This window comes from Sinocyclocheilus grahami, unplaced genomic scaffold (genome assembly GCF_001515645.1).
Source record: "Sinocyclocheilus grahami isolate Dianchi unplaced genomic scaffold, SAMN03320097.WGS_v1.1 scaffold1200.1, whole genome shotgun sequence".
In the NCBI taxonomy this organism is placed as follows: domain Eukaryota; kingdom Metazoa; phylum Chordata; class Actinopteri; order Cypriniformes; family Cyprinidae; genus Sinocyclocheilus; species Sinocyclocheilus grahami.
This window is the reverse complement of record NW_015506379.1, coordinates 98,530-121,664: the sequence shown is the minus strand read 5'-3', so window position 1 is coordinate 121,664 and position 23,135 is coordinate 98,530. Positions and strand designations below refer to the sequence as shown.

The 23,135-nt window shown below is 35.9% G+C and overlaps 2 protein-coding genes and 1 pseudogene across 3 annotated transcripts in view; 1 reads left to right on the top strand and 2 right to left on the bottom strand.

The window, feature by feature from the left end:
- Positions 1 to 1,811, top strand: part of LOC107567945 (rab9 effector protein with kelch motifs-like) — a 5,106-nt gene extending 3,295 nt beyond the window's left edge. Inside the window, exon 5 of the mRNA XM_016253754.1 lies at positions 1,621 to 1,811. Coding sequence (XP_016109240.1) covers positions 1,621 to 1,811 — 191 coding nt within the window. The remainder of the gene's footprint in view (positions 1 to 1,620) is intronic.
- Positions 1,812 to 3,621: 1,810 nt separating this feature from the next.
- On the bottom strand, positions 3,622 to 10,285 carry LOC107567952 (78 kDa glucose-regulated protein). Of its 2 annotated transcripts, none has more exons than XM_016253763.1 (9): positions 10,176 to 10,285; positions 8,659 to 8,822; positions 7,804 to 8,035; positions 7,580 to 7,717; positions 7,381 to 7,493; positions 6,703 to 7,093; positions 4,979 to 5,216; positions 4,717 to 4,884; positions 3,622 to 4,342 (listed from the first exon to the last, which is right to left on the bottom strand). In XM_016253763.1, the coding sequence occupies exons 2-9, from the start codon at positions 8,772 to 8,774 to the stop codon at positions 3,777 to 3,779; spliced, it is 1,962 nt and encodes a 653-aa protein (XP_016109249.1). In that variant the 5' UTR covers positions 8,775 to 8,822; positions 10,176 to 10,285; the 3' UTR covers positions 3,622 to 3,776. The 2 variants fall into 2 exon arrangements, with proteins under 2 accessions (XP_016109249.1, XP_016109248.1); XM_016253762.1 differs by having other exon boundaries at positions 8,659 to 8,810.
- A 3,831-nt stretch (positions 10,286 to 14,116) lies between these two features.
- Positions 14,117 to 16,385, bottom strand: LOC107567944 (FAST kinase domain-containing protein 5-like; annotated as a pseudogene).
- Between the last annotated feature and the right edge of the window lie 6,750 nt (positions 16,386 to 23,135).

Below are 23,135 nucleotides of genomic sequence, written 5' to 3'. Positions count from 1 at the left end.
TTCTTAGCAATGCATATTACTAATCAAACATTAAGTTTTGATATATTTACGGTAGGAAACATACAAAATATCTTCATGGAACATGATCTTTACTTAATATCCTAATGATTTTTGGCATAAAAGAGAAATGTATAATTGTGACCCATACAATGTATTGTTGGCTATTGCTACAAATATCCCCCAGCGACTCAACACTGCTTTTGTGCTGCAGGGACACAATTAGTATGATATAGCCACGATTTCCCAAAACAGGGACAAATTAATACGGCGTGACCATGATTTTTCCCAAAAAGAGGGAACAAATTTTTTATTTGTGGCCTCTGTTTAATAAAATGAGGGTTGAATTAGTACAACTTGACCACAATTTACTAAAACGAAGGAACAAATTAGTACAATGTGGCCACAATTTAGTACAATGAGAGAACAATTTAATATAGCATGACCACAATTTACTAAAACTAGGGAATGAATTGGTACGATTTACCAAATTAGTATGATTTGTCATGATTTACCAAAACAAGGGAACGCATGTATAAAATAGACATTTATCAAGACATTATGAAGAAGAAGAAAATATATACACTACCGGTCAAAAGTTTGGGATCAGAATGATTTTTAATGTTTTTTACAGGAGTCTCTTCTGCTTTGAAACTTTTATTCAGCAAGGATGTGTTAAATTGAAGTGATGGAAATATTTATATCGTTAGAAAATATTTATATTTTGAGTAAATGCTGTTGTTTTTAACTGTTTATTCATCAAAGAATCCTGTAAAAAGTATCACAGGTTCCAAAAAAAAAATTTGGCAGCCAACATTGATAATTCTAATAATAAATCGGCATATTATACTGATTTCTGAAGATCATGTGACACTGAAGACTGGAGGAATGATGCTGAAAATACAGCTGCACATCACAGAAATACATTACAGCTTAACAGAGATTCACATAGAACACAGCTGTTTTACATTCTATTAATATTTCACAAATTTTACAGTATTTTTGATCAAATAAATGCAGTCTTGCTGAGCAGAAGAGTCTTACAAAACACTGACATATCTGAATTATTCTCCCTGGAGCACAAAACCAGTCATAAGGGTCCATTTTTTGAAATTGAAATTTGTGCATCATCTGGAAGCTGAATAGATTTCCATTGATGTATGGTTTGTTAGGATCGGACAATATTTGAAAATCTGGAATCTGAGGATGCAAAAAAATCTAAATATTGAGAAAATCATCTTTAAAGTTGTTCAAATGAAGTTCTTAGCAATGCATATTACTAATCAAAAATGAAGTTTTGATATATTTACGGTAGGAAACTTACAAAATATCTTCATGGAACATGATCTTTACTTAATATCCTAATGATTTTTGGCATAAAAGAGAAATGTATAATTGTGACCCATACAATGTATTGTTGGCTATTGCTACAAATATCCCCCAGCGACTTAACACTGCTTTTGTGCTCCGGGGACACTTATTATTCATGATGGGAGCATAAAAATGTAAAGTTGTATGAATGATCCGGGTATATTTTCTTCATTTTTTTTTTCAAGTAGAGACTCAACTGTCCTCATGCACATATTGATGTATTTCACTCTTTTCTTCTCTCATATTTTTCAGAAACAATGAAATGGGAGAAGGTGAGAGCTAAAGGAGACGTGCCGCCAGGAGTAGCAGCTCATTCATCTGTAACCTTCGGGAAAAACATCTTCATCTTCGGAGGAATGACAGCAGACGGAGCCACAAACGCCATGTACAAGTTTCAGTGCGGTACGAACTCACACGCTTTTTATAACAGCTCACGATTTTAAATGAATATTCAATATATATCTTGCTTTACATAATGCTGTCATAACGAACGACTGAGACTTTTTTTGTTAGGAAATTTGTCAAAATAAAAGCACATTAAAATTGTGATTTTAGCATCAGTATTCTTTCAGAGTAACAGTTTAAACTTAAGTTTAAAAAAAAGTGTTATTTTAGTGTCATTTTTTTCCGTTTTTGTTCATTTTAGTTAAAGCCTGCCTCATCAGCATCCAGCTCTATTACCCTTTAAAAAGACATTTACTGTAGGAAAAAAACCTAATACTGACAACAATTATATAGAAATCTGGGGAATCATACCTGAACACACTCAGTCCTCATACTCAGCTTCACTTTCATAATCTAAACGTCTAATATTGTTCATCATTTTTCATAAAAAACAATGCATCAAGAGTAATGCAACAGTTACTTAGCATTTTGAGCAGCTGTATCAGTTGATAGTTATATCTTTGTAATGAAATTTCATACTACGACGTTAATAAATCTTTAATAGCTCGTCCATGAACATGAGTCCCGTCGGATTGCGTCGGCTGTGGAGATGAAGACGACAACTCCCATGATTCCACACTCAGTCACGGCATCAACAAACTATGCCTTTGTTTCTTTGTGTGTTTTGAATACGCGCCCTCTAGCTGCAAAAAAAAATTACATATTGTGCCTTTAATGAGGTCACAGAATTTAGCGGTAATTTGAAACCGATGTGTGAATGGCGCTTTACCGTTAAAAGACACGACGGCACCCAAATACTAATAATTCAATTATAGATGTAAAATTAAAATAACTGTAAAAAAAAAAATCAAAATTAAACCTACTAAAAGAACATAATATGTGTCCCTGCAGCACAGAAGCAGTGTTGAGTCGCTGGGGTATATTTGTAGCAATAGCCAACAATACATTGTATGGGTCACAATTATACATTTCTCTTTTATGCCAAAAATCATGAGGATATTAAGTAAAGATCATGTTCCATGAAGATATTTAGTAAACTTCCTACCGTAAATATATCAAAACTTAATGTTTGATTAGTAATATGCATTGCTAAGAACTTCATTTGAACAACTTTAAAGATGATTTTCTCAATATTTAGATTTTTTTGCACCCTCAGATTCCAGATTTTCAAATATTGTCCGATCCTAACAAACCATACATCAATGGAAAGCTATTTATTCAGCTTTCAGATGATGAATAAACCTCAATTTCGAAAAATTTACTCATATGACTGGTTTTGTGCTCCAGGGTCACATATCAGATATATATATAATTTATTTTTAGCTACATGTCTTTTGACCATTAAGCAACATCAGATAACCATAATAAACATGCAAATGTGATATTAACTTCAAGGGGACTTCAGATAAATATTTTAGTTCAAAGGAGTTTTAAAAGTTTAAAAGGTTTTAGATTGTGCGTCACAATATATATATTTTTTTTTTAATTCATTTTTAGTAATCAATTAAAACTAAACAAATAACAAAAAAAACTGAAAATCTAATATTGTTAACATTTCAGGGGAACAAAATCAACTTAATTTTAGATCGTGACATTTAAAAATCAAAGACGCAAACAAATGTTCGTTTTGTATCGAACCTTTATTTTGTAATGGTTGTAGAAATGTCTTCTACAGATGCCAGATTTCAATAAATAACTTTTGCGTGTGACATGACATTTATCCAGTAACCCCTGACCCCGAGCACCCTCCCTCCCGCTCATCGCCCCTCACAGAACTGCCTGAGAACAGCAGCATCGAGCCTCAAACCAGGCTGACTGAATCTCCACCGGAGTGAAGAGAAAACAACAACAAACGCAACTCTCTAAGGCTTCCCACAAGTCTTTCCCCAAAGAGATTGGAGGCTTTACGTTCGCCCGTCTCGTACAAAAATGTCTGTTGTGTTTAATGTGTACACGTAGCGAGGCGAAGGCGTTAACGTGACTGAAAACAGAGTCCAGATGATCTACAACTCGTCCTTGTCACCCTGATCTTCGCCCTCCTCCGGCGGCGGGCCACCCGCGCTACCGTAAAGCTTGCTTACGATGGGCTGCACGATTTCCTCCAGCTCCTTCTTCTTGGCCTGGAAGTCCTCGAGATCTGCGTCCTGGTGAGACTCCAGCCACTCGATCTTCTCCTCGACGGCCTTCTCGATGGCCTCCTTGTCATCGGACGACAGCTTGCCACCGAGCTTCTCTTTGTCCCCGATCTGGTTCTTCAGGGAGTAGGCGTAGCTCTCCAGCTCGTTGCGGGCGTCGATGCGCTCCTTCAGCTTCTTGTCATCGTCGGCAAAGCGCTCGGCCTCGTTCACCATGCGCTCGATGTCCTCGGGGGTCAGCCGGTTCTGGTCGTTGGTGATCGTGATCTTGTTCTTGTTGCCCGTGCCCTTGTCCTCGGCGGTGACTCGCAGGATGCCGTTGACGTCGATCTCGAAGGTGACCTCGATCTGAGGGACGCCGCGGGGAGCCGGAGGGATGCCGGTCAGGTCAAAGGTGCCCAGGAGGTGGTTATCTTTAGTCAGCGGACGCTCACCTGGAAACATGAAGATTAAAGATAAGAGGAAAATTAGAAATGGGGGGAGGACTCTTTTTCTTCAAGTTTCTCTTTAAAAAAGTTATTTAAAAAAATAATTTAAATCTGAGACAAGAGAGAGATGGCTTAATATAGCAACATTTGTAAAGAAAGCTCATCTTGAATAAAAAAAATTGAAATGTAAATGCATGTGTAATTTAACTCCATCATGGCTATTTTAAAAGTGAGAACTTTTTTTTTTTTTTTTAAGATTTAAAACCAAATCGTTCAAACTCTTTTCGTATGAATGAACCGAATAAAACTGGTAATAAATGTAAATGAAATTCAGTCGAGATGAAGTAAATGTAGTTGGTGTGCTGAAACGGTTTGCTCACCTTCATAAACTTTGATGGTGACGGTTGGCTGGTTGTCAGAAGCGGTGGAGAAGATCTGGGATTTCTTGGTGGGCACGACGGTGTTCCTGGGAATGAGTTTGGTCATCACGCCTCCGACCGTCTCAATGCCCAGGGTCAAAGGGCAAACGTCCAGAAGCACCAGGTCACCTGTTGAACACATTTCAGTCAGTAAGCAACTCACAAGAGACTGTGGTGTGATTATAGAGCCCAGCCCGAGATGTGAGGTTGGAGACAGACTCACCAGTGTCCTCGTCTCCGGACAGGACTCCGGCCTGAACAGCGGCTCCGTAAGCCACGGCCTCGTCGGGGTTGATTCCTCTGGACGGCTCCTTGCCGTTGAAGAGCTCCTTCACCAGCTGCTGGATCTTGGGAATACGAGTGGAGCCACCGACCAGGACGATCTCGTCAATGTCGGTCTTCTTCAGGTCAGAGTCTTCCAGAACCTTCTGCACTGGTTTCATTGTGGAGCGGAACAAGTCCTGTGAGGAGGGGGGAAAAAAAACAAACAAAAAAACACATTGGTTGTTTTCCATGCATTTAACAGATACAGGCACAATCAGTTATTTTTGTATTTTTAATAAACTACAACAGTATTTATCAATATCTTGAATTTTTTGATTTTTAGCTTTCATTTGGTTTTTCATTTTAGTTTTCAAAAGTTTTAGTAACCTTTTTTTTCAGTTTTAGTAATACTAAAATAAAAAAAGATCAAACCAAACTCTCTCTCTCTCTAGATAGATACAGTATTAGATTAGTCTAGATATTACAGTATTTATTAATATTTTAATTAGGTTTTGCTTTATTTTTAAAAAATTGAATTCATTTTTCTATTTTTTTTTTAATTAGCAAAAAAACAAAAAGAATGAAAATAAAAAGATAGATTATGAAAAAAGACAAACGAAAGAAATTAGTAAATCATTTAAGATTTTCCCCCTAATATTTACAGTATTAGATTAGTCTAGATATTACAGTATTTATTAATATTTTTAATTAGGTTTTGCTTTATTTTAAAACTTAATTTTTCAACAACAAAAAAAATTGCAAAAAAAATTTAATGAAAAGGATAACTAAATAGATTGAAAAAAATTAAGCAAAAGGAAAATTAGTATAAGTTCAAGCTTTTCCCCCTAATATTTATATTTTTTAATTTCAGCTTTATTCAAATAAATGAAAATCTTAACACTATTAATGAGAAGTTTTATTAATATTATTTATAAATTATAGTTCTAGGCTAGTTAAGGTTTAGTTGGTAGGCCTGTCACGATAACAACTTTTTGTTGTGTGATATATTGCCCCAGAAATAATTACGATAAGCGATATTATTGTCATTTTAAAGACCATTTTATGCCACTGAATATATAATCATAATGTAACAGCATAGTAATGCAAGAAGGCCTACACACTTCCAAATGACAACAAACTTTTAAATTTTTAAGAATATTTAGATCATGGAAATTAAGTATCAAAATATTAGATACCTTAAACCTGAATAAATAGTAAATAAACATTTTCTAACAAAAAGTGCAAAGTAACAAGTAGAAAAAAATAAAAATGCACAAAGAACTTATGGAGATTTTTCCATCTACAGATTTTTTCCTGACCTTTTCTCTGTAAATTAATGGGGCACACTATTGCTGTAAAACACAATCTCTACTCAGCAGTCAGATGTCCGTATGCACAAAGACAGATCCCTAAACAAGACCATATCTGCAGATGAAACTTTGTTTGTAGAAGGATTTGCTAAATGTGAACTAGCACCTCATGACTACACGTTATGTACGAGAAGCTGCAAAAGACACAGGCGCAAGTGGAATGCAAAAAACATGGTGACGTTAATTTTTAAGTAACTATAATGGGCGATATATTGCGTCACCAAAAATTATTGAGGTCATGTACATATATTGCGATAAGTCGATATATTGATTGCGACAGGCCTATTAGTTGGTAAAGCGGAGCTTCTCTTACCATGTTGAGCTCCTCAAACTTGGCGCGGGTCAGCGTCTCGGAGAAATCTTCACCCTCGAAGAAGGACTCGATCTCGATGCGAGCCTGATGCTGGGCAGACAGCGCTCTCTTGGCCTTCTCCACCTCACGACGCAGCTTCTGCACGGCGCGGTTGTCCTTGCGCACATCCTTGCCGGTCTTCTTCTTGTAGAGCTTGATGAAGTGCTCCATGACACGCTGATCGAAGTCTTCGCCGCCGAGGTGAGTGTCTCCATTAGTGGCCACCACCTCGAAGACGCCGTTATCGATGGTCAGCAGGGAAACGTCGAAGGTGCCGCCGCCGAGATCAAACACCAGGATGTTCTTCTCACCGTCCCTCTTGTCCAGACCGTAAGCGATGGCAGCGGCGGTTCTGTGGAGAGCAACAGGATCATTAGGGTTATTATTGGTAACTAAATGCATATATATATATATATATATATATTTTTTAAAAAACTAAGCAACAATTCCAATTTAACCAAAATGACTAAAAAAATAAGACACATTTTAAAACTTAAAGCTGGTAAAAGTTAACTCTATATGAAATTAAAAGCTATACTAGGATATCAGTGATATTAAAATAACTCTGATGTGGATTGATACAAGATACCGTCAAGAAAACGACCCGTTATGCAACAAAGCAAAAGTAATGGTGCTTACGGCTCATTGATGATCCTCATGACGATCAGGCCGGCGATGGTTCCCGCATCTTTGGTGGCCTGGCGCTGGGCATCATTGAAATAAGCGGGCACAGTGACCACAGCATGCGTGACCTTTAGAAGAGCAGAAACCGATCAGGTGTCGAGTTCTACTGCAGTGCAATGGAGAGGTTTTCTTGGTGTTGGAGTCAAAACTTTACCTTCTTTCCCAGGTAAGCCTCTGCAGTCTCCTTCATTTTAGTCAGAACCATAGCAGAGATTTCCTCAGGGGCGAAAGTCTTCATCTGACCTGATCCGATGTCCAGCTGGATGTGAGGCTTGCTCTTCTTCTCAATAACCTGGAAGAGACACAGCAGGTGTTTAGCGTTCTTCATTGAAGTCAAAGGGATGTTTAGTTCAAACACAAGCTGGCAGACGTGTGTACCTTAAAGGGAAAGTATTTAATGTCCTGCTGCACGGACGAGTCGCCCCATGTGCGGCCGATCAACCTCTTGGCGTCAAAGACGGTGTTCTCGGGGTTAGAGGTCAGCTGGTTCTTCGCAGCGTCTCCGATGAGACGCTCACCTTCGGTGGTGAAGGCCACGTATGACGGAGTGATGCGGTTTCCCTGGTCATTAGCGATGATCTCGACACGGCCGTTCTTGAACACGCCAACACTGGAACAAAAACAAAAGAGTATAAGAACACACAAATAATAGAGAACGTAAGAGAAATGTCAGCAGCATTACTAAAAAAAAGATACCCAGTTAAACACACACATATATATACATACACATATACGTGTGTGTGTGTGTATGTATGCATGTATGTATGCGTGTATATATATATATGTGTATGTATGTATGTATATGCGTGTGCATGTGTGTGTGTATATGTATGTATATGGAAATTATATAAATTTTATAAATATTGTAATATAACAAATATTTTAAAGCTGAGCATTACTAGATAAATAAAATAAATTAAAAAACAAAAATATAAAGAAACGAAATGTATATAAATTCCTATATACATTAAATAAAATATTATAGATAAATATTTATTTTATGAGCATTAATAGAAAATAATAAATTAAATAAATCATCATATATTTAAAAAATAAATAAAATGTTATAGAGAAGTGAAATAAGAATAGCCTTTACATAAACAAATAAAAATAATATTAAATAAAAAATATAAATATAAAAGTATATAAATATGCACGCTCCTCCCTTGTCTTGAAAATCGATTTGAATGACCCCGTGACCCCTGTATATAATAAATCCAAACTCATTCTCACCACGAGTAGGTCGTCCCGAGGTCTATTCCAATCACGGTCCCAAAACTTTCCTTCTTGTCGTCCTCTTCGGCAAACACGCTGCCGGACACCAGCAGGAACAGGCAGACCAATCGCATCTTGACGTTGATCTGGTCTCAAATCTCCACTAATGTCTGTAAAGAGTACTTTAAAAATAAAGGTCACAGGTCAGGGCAGGTACATAATGAAGCACACGTCACTCACTGGCTGGATCATTTATATCAGTGTTTCTCAACCAGGGGTCCGTTGACCCCAAGTGGTCCTTGACATAAAGCCAGGGGGTCCGTATAAAGTATGAATTTTTGTATATTTTGACATGACATGTTCCCATGAATGAAATCCAATATAGCTGATGATATGGCCAAATACTGGACAAGTCACCTAACTTGAATTATACATTAGACTGCATTTGGTCCTCACAAAGACACAAAGGAGACATAGATGAGTCAATTTTGTTCTGGGGGTCCTTGAGGATGGTTCTGAGCTGGACTGGGGTCCGCTACGCCAAAAGGTTGAGAGTCACTGATTTATATAAATCACCAAGCAATGCATTTTCATGCAAAGGTCCGTTGACCCCAAGTGGTCCTTGACATAAAGCCAGGGGGTCCGTATAAAGTATGAATTTTTGTATATTTTGACATGACATGTTCCCATGAATGAAATCCAATATAGCTGATGATATGGCCAAATACTGGACAAGTCACCTAACTTGAATTATACATTAGACTGCATTTGGTCCTCACAAAGACACAAAGGAGACATAGATGAGTCAATTTTGTTCTGGGGGTCCTTGAGGATGGTTCTGAACTGGACTGGGGTCCGCTACGCCAAAAGGTTGAGAGTCACTGATTTATATAATCACCAAGCAATGCATTTTCATGCAAAAACTAATCATCTAGTAATTTTCTTCTTGATAGTTAAACCAAAAAAAGTCATGAATGGCTGCATTGAGTTCATCTGCAAATGCATATTAAGTAACGTTAGCTAAAATATAAAAATGTGGATAAAAAGAGCATATTACTTAAGTCCAATAGCAATGTAAACAACAACAAAAATATGAAGCGGTCATGAACTAAACCAGATTCTGTACTAGTAACTAAGAGTAAGTAAGAGCTGATTCATCACCATCATCAAATCAAATCCTCACTTTTACTATTTACTCCACATATTAATATTATGATATCTATACCAAAAGTCCTTAACAACTTAAAACACATTTACTCGAGATAAAAACCTAGGGAAGATAAAATCATTCATTCGTTTGGTCTCACCGGTTACTATCGAATGAATGAACATTACAAGCAAGACGCACTTATAATCTTTTTTGTACATTTATAGTTACATAAATATATGTATTTTTTAGTGTACCAACTGAGGTAACGGTTTTTAACCGACACCACGGATCCAGTCAAAACCGCTGTAACGGGTTACTTTGATCTTTACAGCTTTTTGTAAGATAACCCGCTCAAACTAAGAGTTTAAATGAGATGTATTCTTACCTGAGAACTGTAGTAATAAGCACTAATAATCTCAAAAGCGTGTGTTTTTCTCTTTTTCTCTTGTCTCTGTGTTTCTCGTGCTGAGTCTCGACTGTAACTGACGGCGCTCGCTCGCTCGCTCGCTCGTTTATAAGCCCTCAGCGCTTCCCCGTCGTGGAGCCTCGCCATTGGTCGGAGGGCAGCTCGTTGGAAGGCGCTGATTGGCTGAGCGGTGCACGCTGGCTGATGCTGATTTGCACACGTACTGGTGGCAGCGACGTCATCAGCTGAGGCGAACTGTAAGGATTTGATTGGTTTGCGTCAGTGTCAGTCTGTGAAGATTCTGGATGGGGGCGGGACGATGAACGGTGCTGCATTAGAAGCAGGCCAAGAAATCGGAATATTTTATTAAAACACCCATTCTTCACCGGTTTAGATATTTCATGCGTTTTTACTGAAATGTCAGATACACATTAAATATCTAACTCTTCTATTCTCAAATAGAAGCAGATGTTATGGGTTTGAATATTTGGGGAGTCAGTAAAGTCAAATTGTATTATGTGTATATAAGCAATTGTCTGTACATTATCCTGCTTTTTACATGTCTTATAAATTAATTATACAACTTTGTGTCGTTATAAATACATGTTTGATTATGGCAACATTTACCAATCACTCTCATATTTAGGTAATAGTTTATTTAACTGATGCAAAGCACATAAGTAACTAATCATTGAGGGTCAAAAGAGAATCAGATGTGTGCCAAATGCATGCATGAATATATGGCACATTCACAATGATATTGTTGTGGTTTGGTGACTCATTAGCAGAGTGTGAGCAAAACTATCTGCTGCATGCAAACAACAAATGATTGGCTTTCGTGCTGATGCAAGGATAAGAAACAATTCTGAAATCTAGTATGACTGCATTTCATGTAATACAAAATGCTTAATTCTGAGATATTATTGTTTCCTTTTTTGTTTACATTTCTTAATTGATTTAGCATTTTTATGCATGCTTGAGTGATATATTTTCATTTACCAACAGTGCTAATGAAGTAAGGTGATCATAGTATCATCATGTCATGCCATTGGAGATAATTGTGTGGAAATAATTCTGATTTTCAACCATTGGGGGCTTGGTTAGGGTTAGGATTTTTTTAAATGTCATTTTTATTTTATTTTATTTTGTTACAATAAAATACTTCTATACTAGTACACTTACCTGATCAGACACCATCCTCCAGATGCTTTAGAATAGATAGTAATACAAAATGCTTAATTCTGAGATATTATTGTTTCCTTTTTTGTTTACATTTCTTAATTGATTTAGCATTTTTATGCATGCTTGAGTGATATATTTTCATTTACCAACAGTGCTAATGAAGTAAGGTGATCATAGTATCATCATGTCATGCCATTGGATATAATTGTGTGGAAATAATTCTGATTTTCAACCATTGGGGGCTTGGTTAGGGTTAGGATTTTTTTAAATGTCATTTTTATTTTATTTTATTGTATTTTGTTACAATAAAATACTTCTATACTAGTACACTTACCTGATCAGGCACCATCCTCCAGATGCTTTAGAATAGATCAAATGATCAATCAATAAAAAATATCTGCACAGAAACTTGACACATCTAGTGAATATAAGCCTACATAACCTCAGCTTCAATCACGGTACAATGATGAGACCATGAAAAAAAGATATGCTAGATATATCTCTGATGTTGCCTTTCACAACAAACTGCACTGAGAAATCAACAGAAGGAAGAGGAAGTTAAATAGTAAAAAAAACTTTGTTGTGTCATACACACTAATGTCATTTAGACACCAACGGTGATTGGAAAGTGTAAACCTGCATCAGAAATTATGAGACCTCACCATGTAAAATTATTATTCACCATGCATTATTATTTTCACATTGAACTTGTGATTTGTTGTATATTATGAAAATACTTTTTCAGAAAAGGTTTGTTTATTGCACAGAACTGAGCTGAAATATTGACCATAGTTGACATATCGGGGACCCAATCTTCCGGCAAATACACTTCATGAATTTCTTCAACAGTTGAGTCTTTTTTCTGATGTTTATTATGTACTAACCATTAAAAAAAATAGCTCGAGGTCATGAAATACTGAGAATTTGTGTGTTATGTGTAACATTGACTATATAGTACAAGCCTGTCTCAGTTTTGTCGTTCCATGTGTTGGGTCAGTTTGGAAAGGCTGTAACAATTTTGTTAAAACTCTCAACATTTCTAAAAACACTAAAGAGTCAGGTAAACAACAGAAAACCTTTAGTGTTGCTTGTCAAACACTAAAATATTAAATGCATGCAAACTTATGAATTTTAAGAGGCAAAGTTTACTTGAAATTGAGACTTGCCTTCGGTTTCATCCAAAGAAAATTCACTGTTTCACAATCAAAAACTCTGTCAAAGTACTAGATTGATGTAGCATTGAAAATAAGTGTGAGAAACTCATTTACTCTCACAATGGGTTTGAGAACCATAGCAAAAATGCACAGTACAAATTGACCCCTAACACAATAGAAATAACAATAAAAAAACAGTTGGGAATTATTATATTGCTCACATATTTATAGTTTTTCCATCTCTGGCAGGCTACAACACAGTTTTTACGTTTTTCCTTGAATCTTTAGTATTTTTCAGTGTGTCGATTTTTGGCAACTTGCATGGAAACCAATGTGGCTTGTTTTGTAGTGTAGTTTTAAACAGGAGGGTAAACCTAATCATCTTTAATAATGAAAAATCAAACAAAAAGCACTCATATCATAGAACTGGGTAATAAACACTGTAAAGCACAATTTTACTTTTATTGACAATTTAGACACCAACGGTGATTGGAAAGTGTAAACCTGCATCAGAAATGATGAGACCTCACCATGTAAAATTATTATTCACCATGCATTATTATTTTCACATTGAACTTGTGATTTGTTGTATATTATGAAAAGCCTTTTTCAGAAAAGGTTTGTTTATTGCACAGAACTGAGCTGAAATATTGACCACAGTTGACATATCGGGGACCCAATCTTCCGGCAACTCAAGAATTTCTTCAAAAGTTGAGTATTTTTTCTGATGTTTATTATCTACTAACCATTAAAATTAAATAAATAAATAAAAAATTCAGCCAGCGTTTGAGGTCATGAAATACTGAGAATTATATGAGAATTACCATAGCAAAAATGCACAGTACAAATTGACCCCTAACACAATAGAAATAACAATTAAAAAAACAGATGGGAATTATTATATTGCTCACATATTTATAGTTTTTCATCTCTGGCAGGCTACAACACAGTTTTTACGTTTTTCCTTGAATCTTTAGTATTTTTCATAGTGTCGATTTTTGGCAACTTGCATGGAAACCAATGTGGCTTGTTTTGTAGTGTAGTTTTAAACAGGAGGGTTAACCTAATCCTCGTTAATAATGAAAAATCAAACAAAAAGCACATAGAACTAGGTAACAAACACTAAAGCACAATTTTACTTTTATTGACAATTAGTGCTGTCAAACGATTAATCGCATCCAAAATCAAAGTTTTTGTTTACATAATATATGTGTGTGTACTGTGTTTATTTATCATGCATATATAAATGCAAACACATGCATGTATATATTAAATGTTTATATATTAAATATATTTATATATAATATAAAATATAAGAATATAAATATATACTGTATGTGTGTGTGTGTATTTATATAGACATAATAAATATACACAGTACACACACATGTATTATGTAAACAAAAACTTTGATTTAGGATGCGATTAATCACGATTAATCGTTTGACAGCACTATTGACAATACAATCACATAATCGTTTCATCAAAACAACAACAAAAAAACACCAATGCTGTGGTTAACTATGTAGCAGAAATGTTAGCCGTATGTTGAGTAACACCTGGTAGTTTGTATATGTAGAGAAATCAATCAGTCCATTTTTTAGAGTCAGAACAGCTGAATATCTTGCAGTGCAGATAGGCGAGTTTCTCGGCATAAGAGCGTCGCAGCAAGGGAAACCCTTCCCAATGAGGCAACTCTACGACTCTGTATCCAGCCAGCGCCAATTGTCTCCTTTTGAGTGCATGTAATCCAAGCAACTGCTCGGTCCTGTAGCAATAGTGGTTCCTATGTGTCACTTGAACAGCAAGTCTCTGAATCGATGGTTTAGAATCATCCAGGTGAGACGAATGCTTTTGGGATTTGGTCAGCGCCATCAGAAGATCGTCTGTCAAGTCAATACCCATATTGAAAATACTTTCTCTCTCGTGGACTGGTTCGACGGTGTAAATCTCTGGATTTTGGAAGAACTGGTTAGATGGCTGCACTGGAGTCTTTCGTGTATTAGTTAGTTGGGCTAGTAGGTCGTCAGTTACAGTGACTCCAGAGAGCCTTGCATTCAAATTTTGATTTTGGATCTGAAGATTTTGTTGGCAATGTCCGGAGGAAACAGGAACAGGCTGGTCATTTCGGTCTAAGTGCACTTCCAGATCAATCGAGCGCAAGTGCGGAAGAATCATGTGTTTTGCGCACAAACATCTCTCAACCAAGTAGATTCCGCAACACATCTTCAGCCTCGAGCACCTCGGGCTTCTGGCAGATATCCGATTGAGTGAAATCCCACAGTAGTTTGGTCACTTCTTCCCGAATTGCAAGACTAAGTCTTGGGCAACTCCAAACCTACAGTTCCATCTAAGGTGAATAAGTCTTTCTTCAGCTCAAGCTCTTGGGAATTACAAGCCTTGTTGACAAACTCTGCTCTTAAAGCCAGACTGAGCAGGTCTTCGGGGAATAGTCCGGCAAATGCAAGTCCGAGCAGAGCGGTCAACAGATGTTCGGGGTATCGTTGAGCCTCAGCTTGGTGTTCTCGTAAGATCGCAGTGAGACACGGATAAAGGTTGGGACATTGGACTCCTAAAGTCCCAAAGGCCCACAGCATCTTTGCAGCATCTTTACTCCGGCATCGACTGACCGTGTTGGGTAATCGTTTGGCCACAGCCAAGAGAACACGATTATCCCGGAAGTGCAGAGCGGAGCAAGCCAAGACGATATGCATAAGACCTTGAACCTCCATTTGCGGGGCACGTCGAGGAACCTCCGATCCCATGGCCTCCAACCACGGGAGATGGTCTAGATAGCCAAATCGCATAAGCTTCATAACATTAACGATGCCGTAATCACTCATATCCTTGACTACAACAAGCACCCTGTCCATAAGCCGGCGCGTCGCTCTATCGGACAGGGAGCGTTGTGATTTGAAGAGGCCTAAGCAAACGGCGCCCAGCTCTTCAGGCTTCAACTGGCTCAAATGATGGATAAGTAAGGACTCAAGGGGTTGAACCAGGTGTATCCGGACATCTCCTGCCTTCTCTGATTATGTACAAGAGTTGAACCAACTCTGGAACACCCATCTGGTTGAAGTTTCAGCTCACGTTGTCAAAGAGCCTCTCGAGGTACTTAGGAACAGCTCGACCTAGACATCGCCACAAGTCGGCCGTGAGCAGCAACTGGTGAAGCTCAGTCTCGCCGACAGAACTCAGTTTCATACAATCCTAGAATGCTATGGGATTGAGGCAAGCCTAAGTTCACGAAGGACCTCAGCGCATCCAATAACTGCGGCGTCGTGAAGCTTTGCAGGATCTCCACGCTGTACCACAGGAGTGTGTTGAATCTCGTCGCCCCTTACGACCGCGGCCTGTTCTTGGGGAATCTGACCCAGTTTGGACAAGAAATTGGTTACTTCTGAAGGTTCCATGTTGCTTTTTTGTACCGTGACTTTATGAAGAACTAACAAGGTTTCATTGAGGTCTACATACAGTAGACGAGCGTTGGGATGGGTCATGGGTCATGTTGCGGTATTCAGACCGACATCTCTGAAAGGCACGTGGGTCGCTGTTGATGCTTGGCTCTTTGGTGGCGTTTGGGGTTGAAACGGATGTTGCTCGGTTGTTTAACAGCGTGTTCTTGGTGCTGGAGAACCATCTTGAGGCAGTGATACTGTATGGGCTACGCTGCTGACGGAAAGCAGGGTTTAAGGGGAGATTACAGGACAGTTCTTCTTCAGTTTCTGAGTGGCCCACGGTAGAGGAACGCTGGGATCTAAAGATGGAAATGCATTGCACGTGGGCATAAAGACGGTGCTTTGCCACATGATAAAACAGTACTGTTGCAGACATCAACAGCAGGCACTGGAAAGAATCATAAAAGGGATTTTTGTTTTTAATTTGAAAGACCAATGGTGTTAACGCTCACTTTTAATGTTCTTCTGAACAAAAACTAATTCTGGCTAAATTATTGTTATGCAACATTTCTAGAAAAGCTGCAGCAAATGTGAAACATTTCAGTTAAATCTGCAAAACAGGAACAAAAATCCATTCAAATATGATGCCTTTATGCATCTCATAAGTTTTGACAAATTATACCATCATTGGCTCTCGCGTCTCAAGACTAGTCAACTCAATGATAGCAAATTAAATACACAAGATGATACACAAGCTTGCTGAAATGCAAAGATTTTACACAATGTATATCAGCCAGGTGATTAAAAACTATATTTGAACTGTCAAAAATTGTCTAAAATATTGTCACTATTCAATATGAATATTTAATGTTTTAAGTTAAAGATTAAGAGGGTGTATGATTTTTTTAAAATGTGCATGAATAAATCTTGTATAATGAATATTGTAATAAGTTAAATAACTAATATATAATTTAAAAATTAATAAATAATTGGAATTTTTATTTCATGGTGACTTTAAATTTGGGCCTGTGCATGCTTTTACAAGACTTAAAATTTAAGAAAAAATAGTCTGTTTATCCTATGTAGGCCTATGTTTTTTTTGGGTAACTTTTGAGTTTGATAGCAAATGCTTCTAGTCATTATTAGTGAATGGAAAAGAGCAGCTAGGACATTATATATGATAAATAAAAAATATATAATATTAATTTCGGAACAATCTATTTCATCTATTACATTTGCGATTCTGTACTTTCAACTGACTGACACAGAAGAGACCATAAACAGACCATACATGATCATCTAACACTCAATATAATATGAGGAGATTCTCGTGTCATTTAATAAACCCAACAACAGATTCACTATTTCGCTTCGTTAAACAAAAATGTAATCCAGTTGTAAACAACTGAATTTCACATTAATTTTCACCACAATAAAGAATTCTTAAATGTGGTTGACGTCAGATAGATGTTGCATTTTGGTTGAAAATGAAAATCAGGTTGACGTCAATATTTGACGTTGACTTAACATTGGATTTTGGTTACACAACCTAAAAACAACAAAATATCAACGTCAGCTGATGTCGGTATTGGACATCAATTTAACATTGACATTAGACGTTGAATTTACATTGAATTTTGGTCACCCGACGTCGCAACCGAAATTTAACCAAATATCAATCTTATCTTATGACGTTGTGTGCCTGCTGGGCAGTAATTGTGCAATACAATACACATAATAAATATATACATTAAAAAAATCTCAAATTTTTTTTTTTTGAAAATGTATGATTTTTTTTAGTTTTAACAGTAACTGTAAAACACCATATATGCTATAACATGTTTGTAAGGAACAAATCAATCATAAAAGGGATTTTTGTTTTTAATTTGAAAGACCAATGGTGTTAACGCTCACTTTTAATGTTCTTCTGAACAAAAACAAATTCTGGCTAAATTATTGTTATGCAACATTTCTAGAAAAGCTGCAGCAAATGTGAAACATTTCAGTTAAATCTGCAAAACAGGAACAAAAATCCATTCAAATATGATGCCTTTATGCATCTCATAAGTTTTGACAAATTATACCATCATTGGCTCTCGCGTCTCAAGACTAGTCAACTCAATGATAGCAAATTAAATACACAAGATGATACACAAGCTTGCTGAAATGCAAAGATTTTACACAATGTATATCAGCCAGGTGATTAAAAACTATATTTTAACTGTCAAAAATTGTCTAAAATATTGTCACTATTCAATATGAATATTTAATGTTTTAAGTTAAAGATTAAGAGGGTGTATGATTTTTTTAAAATGTGCATGAATAAATCTTGTATAATGAATATTGTAATAAGTTAAATAACTAATATATAATTTAAAAATTAATAAATAATTGGAATTTTTATTTCATGGTGACTTTAAATTTGGGCCTGTGCATGCTTTTACAAGACTTAAAATTTAAGAAAAAATAGTCTGTTTATCCTATGTAGGCCTATGTTTTTTTTGGGTAACTTTTGAGTTTGATAGCAAATGCTTCTAGTCATTATTAGTGAATGGAAAAGAGCAGCTAGGACATTATATATGATAAATAAAAAATATATAATATTAATTTCGGAACAATCTATTTCATCTATTACATTTGCGATTCTGTACTTTCAACTGACTGACACAGAAGAGACCATAAACAGACCATACATGATCATCTAACACTCAATATAATATGAGGAGATTCTCGTGTCATTTAATAAACCCAACAACAGATTCACTATTTCGCTTCGTTAAACAAAAATGTAATCCAGTTGTAAACAACTGAATTTCACATTAATTTTCGCCGAAATAAAAGCTTCTTACATATGCGTTTAAAAAAAACAAGAAAATTAAAAGTGAGATATTTAAAGCTTGATTTCTGTGTGAAAATGAAAATCGGGTTGACGTTGACTTAACATTGGATTTTGGTTACACAACCTAAAAACAACAAAATATCAACGTCAGCTGATGTCGGTACTGGACATCAATTTAACATTGACATTAGACGTTGAATTTACATTGAATTTTGGTCACCCGACGTCGCAACCGAAATTTAACCAAATATCAATCTTATCTTATGACGTTGTGTGCCTGCTGGGCAGTAATTGTGCAATACAATACACATAATAAATATATACATAAAAAAAATCTCAAATTTTTTTTTTTTGAAAATGTATGATTTTTTTTAGTTTTAACAGTAACTGTAAAACACCATATATGCTATAACATGTTTGTAAGGAACAAATCTAAAAATCTAAACACACAAATCACAAACAAGACAAAAATGTAAGCAATTAGTTATTTAAAATAACAATTTCTGCTGTAGTTTAATTCACTTTGCAGGTTTTTATTTGACCTAATATTTCAATGTTTCGGTCTCACTGGGAGTTGAGAGATTTGATAATTTGTCATTTCAGTAATTGTACATCAAGTGTAGGCTACTCAACACGTGGAGGTTTATTTTAAAAGAAAATCATGAAGAGACAAAATTCTTATTCACATCTTTATTATTTAAATTAATATTTGCTAAGATATGCTCTTCTCACGCAAATTCTGAAAATAGAACGAAAGGGAAAAAATTAAATGTTTACAAAAACTGATCGAGAAATTGGAAAAGAAGACATACCGGACTCTCGAATGTATGACTTTACCGTAATATAACCGATCGAAGGTTTTAAGATTCATATATGTATATTATACTCCTATATTAATAGTTTTGAAAAATAAAAGCTGACATGTCAGTCTCATTACACGCATTAGCTCGGTATATTTGGATAGAATAGTTCTGTACACATAAGGAACAGTGATATTTACATGCAGTCGACTGCCTTTGTCTCTACCAAGAACACAACAGAAGCACATAGCAGCAAATGTGGCCGAAGACAGCAGAGACAGTGTGGCTTTCTCTCGTAACAACACCTAGTGTCATAAAGCTGCAATGATTATCTCAAATAAGGCATGATAGAATAGAAGACGCACGAGCGCTGGGAGAGACGCTCCAGAATAGAGTTTTCCACGTCAACATTTCTATTGCATTTCTACAGAAATTAATCGCTTGTTTGTGCTTGTTTCCGATATGCAAAAGAGAGGGAATCTCTCTCATGGGGTGGCTGTGTTAAAGAAATATCAGTGAAAGTCTTCGATTTGGTTCAATGGAGTAACTTCTGTAGCTTATTTCAAGACTTTGTGACAAAAGGTGTTCTGTAAAATGCTACCAATAGCGTTTGTCCCTCGTCAGAGCCTGTAGTGCATTTGTTATCTGGCTGTGTTCGGAAAAACATTCAAGCATACGACTTGTGCTGTTTCTTTACAAGAGAGCACACTGCATACTGCACACTGCATACTACATACTGCACGCTTGACCGTCTATTTCCAGTGTGATGACTGAACCGTCCTCATACAAACCTTCTTGATTCGATTAGATGCTTTTACACAGATTTGTATTAAAAAAGCAGCATAGCAGTTTTCATTCATAAGACGCTTAATGTGTCATTTAAACAGTGCACGTGGCATTCTACGGACGCTTACTTCTGCAACAGAATAAAGAAACAAAAATCTCACAATTCTGAACCATTTTAATATAAATACAAACTTGGGTCCTACTTTATATTAAGCGTCCCTAATACCTGTGTACTTACATAGTAACTAGATGTGTACGTAGTATGTAACCACAGTGTAAGTACACATTGCTACATACTATCAACAGCTGTAATGTTTGTGTAATGTAACAACCCTCCGAATGGTTCGTGCAAGTACAAATGTGTAACAGGACATATATAACTACATTTTGTAACAACAATATGTATAAGAATAATTGGAACAATTTAATCCAGGGGTGGAGATGGGTAGGTTTAGGGATATGTAAAGTGGGAGGAGTTAGTATAAAGTGTAACATTCTGGACACCAACCACAATTTATATGTAAAGCCTAAGTTACTGGCCGCTGCTGTGTAACATCAGAGTAATTACATGCTAAATCCATAGGAATGGTTTACTTAATATAAAGTGTAACACTTTCTTTACCAAAAAGTGTTGTTACCAATGTCCTGTTACACGTTTGTATTTACACACACCATTCGGAGGGTTGTTACATATGTGTAGTTACACAAACATTACAGCTGTAGATAGTATGTAGCAATGTGTACTTACACTGTGGTTACATACTACGTACACATCTAGTTACTACGTAAGTACACCGGTATTAGGAACACAATATAAAGTGGGACCCAAACTTGTATTTGCGATAAAAAAAAGTAAGAATTTTGAGATAAAAATTTTTTTTTTTAATTCCGTGGCAGAAACGAGCTTGACTTTTTATCTCTGCATTATGAGTTTATTATATATTTTATAATTCTGAGTTTCTATCTCGCAATAATAATAATTCTTCGTTTTCTCAGAATTGCAAGATGTACACATGCAACTGGGAAAAGAAGTCAGAATTGTACGATAAAAAGTCATAGTTACCGTGACTATTTTTTCTCACAATTTTGAATTCGTATCTCACAATTCTGAGCGAGAAAAATATCAGAATTGTGAGATAAAAAGTCAAAATTGCTAGAATTGCAAATAAAAATTTGTATTGCAAGATTATACATCACAATTTTTAGTTTATATCTCGCAATAATATCTTTATATTTCACAATTCTCACAAGTTTATATCTCGCTATTCTGACATTTCGTCTCACGTTAATGACTTTATATCTCACAACTCAGTCATAACTCTCGGTTCTGAAAAAAGTCAGAATTGTAAGATACGTTAAAGATAATTTTCAACTGTTTTCACATTTTCAATTGATTAGTAACTAGATGTGTACGTAGTATGTAACCACAGTGTAAGTACACATTGCTACATACTATCTACAGCTGTAATGTTTGTGTAATGTAACAACCCTCCGAATGGTTCGTGCAAGTACAAATGTGTAACAGGACATATATAACTACATTTTGTAACAACAATATGTATAAGAATAATTGGAACAATTTAATCCAGGGGTGGAGATGGGTAGGTTTAGGGATATGTAAAGTGGGAGGAGTTAGTATAAAGTGTAACATTCTGGACACCAACCACAATTTATATGTAAAGCCTAAGTTACTGGCCGCTGCTGTGTAACATCAGAGTAATTACATGCTAAATCCATATAAATGGTTTACTTAATATAAAGTGTAACACTTGTATTGTAACACCAAAAAGTGTTGTTACCAATGTCCTGTTACACGTTTGTATTTACACACACCATTCGGTGGGTTGTTACATATGTGTAGTTACACAAACATTACAGCTGTAGATAGTATGTAGCAATGTGTACTTACACTGTGGTTACATACTACGTACACATCTAGTTACTACGTAAGTACACCGGTATTAGGAACACAATATAAAGTGGGACCCAAACTTGTATTTGCGATAAAAAAAAGTAAGAATTTTGAGATAAAATTATTTTTTTTTAATTCCGTGGCAGAAACGAGCTTGACTTTTTATCTCTGCATTATGAGTTTATTATATATTTTATAATTCTGAGTTTCTATCTCGCAATAATAATAATTCTTCGTTTTCTCAGAATTGCAAGATGTACACATGCAACTGGGAAAAGAAGTCAGAATTGTACGATAAAAAGTCATAGTTACCGTGACTATTTTTTCTCACAATTTTGAATTCGTATCTCACAATTCTGAGCGAGAAAAATATCAGAATTGTGAGATAAAAAGTCAAAATTGCTAGAATTGCAAATAAAAATTTGTATTGCAAGATTATACATCACAATTTTTAGTTTATATCTCGCAATAATATCTTTATATTTCACAATTCTCACAAGTTTATATCTCGCTATTCTGACATTTCGTCTCACGTTAATGACTTTATATCTCACAACTCAGTCATAACTCTCGGTTCTGAAAAAAGTCAGAATTGTAAGATACGTTAAAGATAATTTTCAACTGTTTTCACATTTTCAATTGATAATCTCACAATTTCTGACGTCATGCATTGCAATTTTGAGAAAAGAATTGCAAGAAAAGTCCATTTATATAAATAGATAAAAAGTTGCAATTACCCTTCTTTTTTTTTTGCAAACTGCAAGGACTTCAGACTTTCCTGCAAGTTTTACATCTTGCAATAATGACTTTATATCTCATAATTCAAATCTTGTAATTCTTAATTTTCTCAGAATTGCAAGGACAAAAG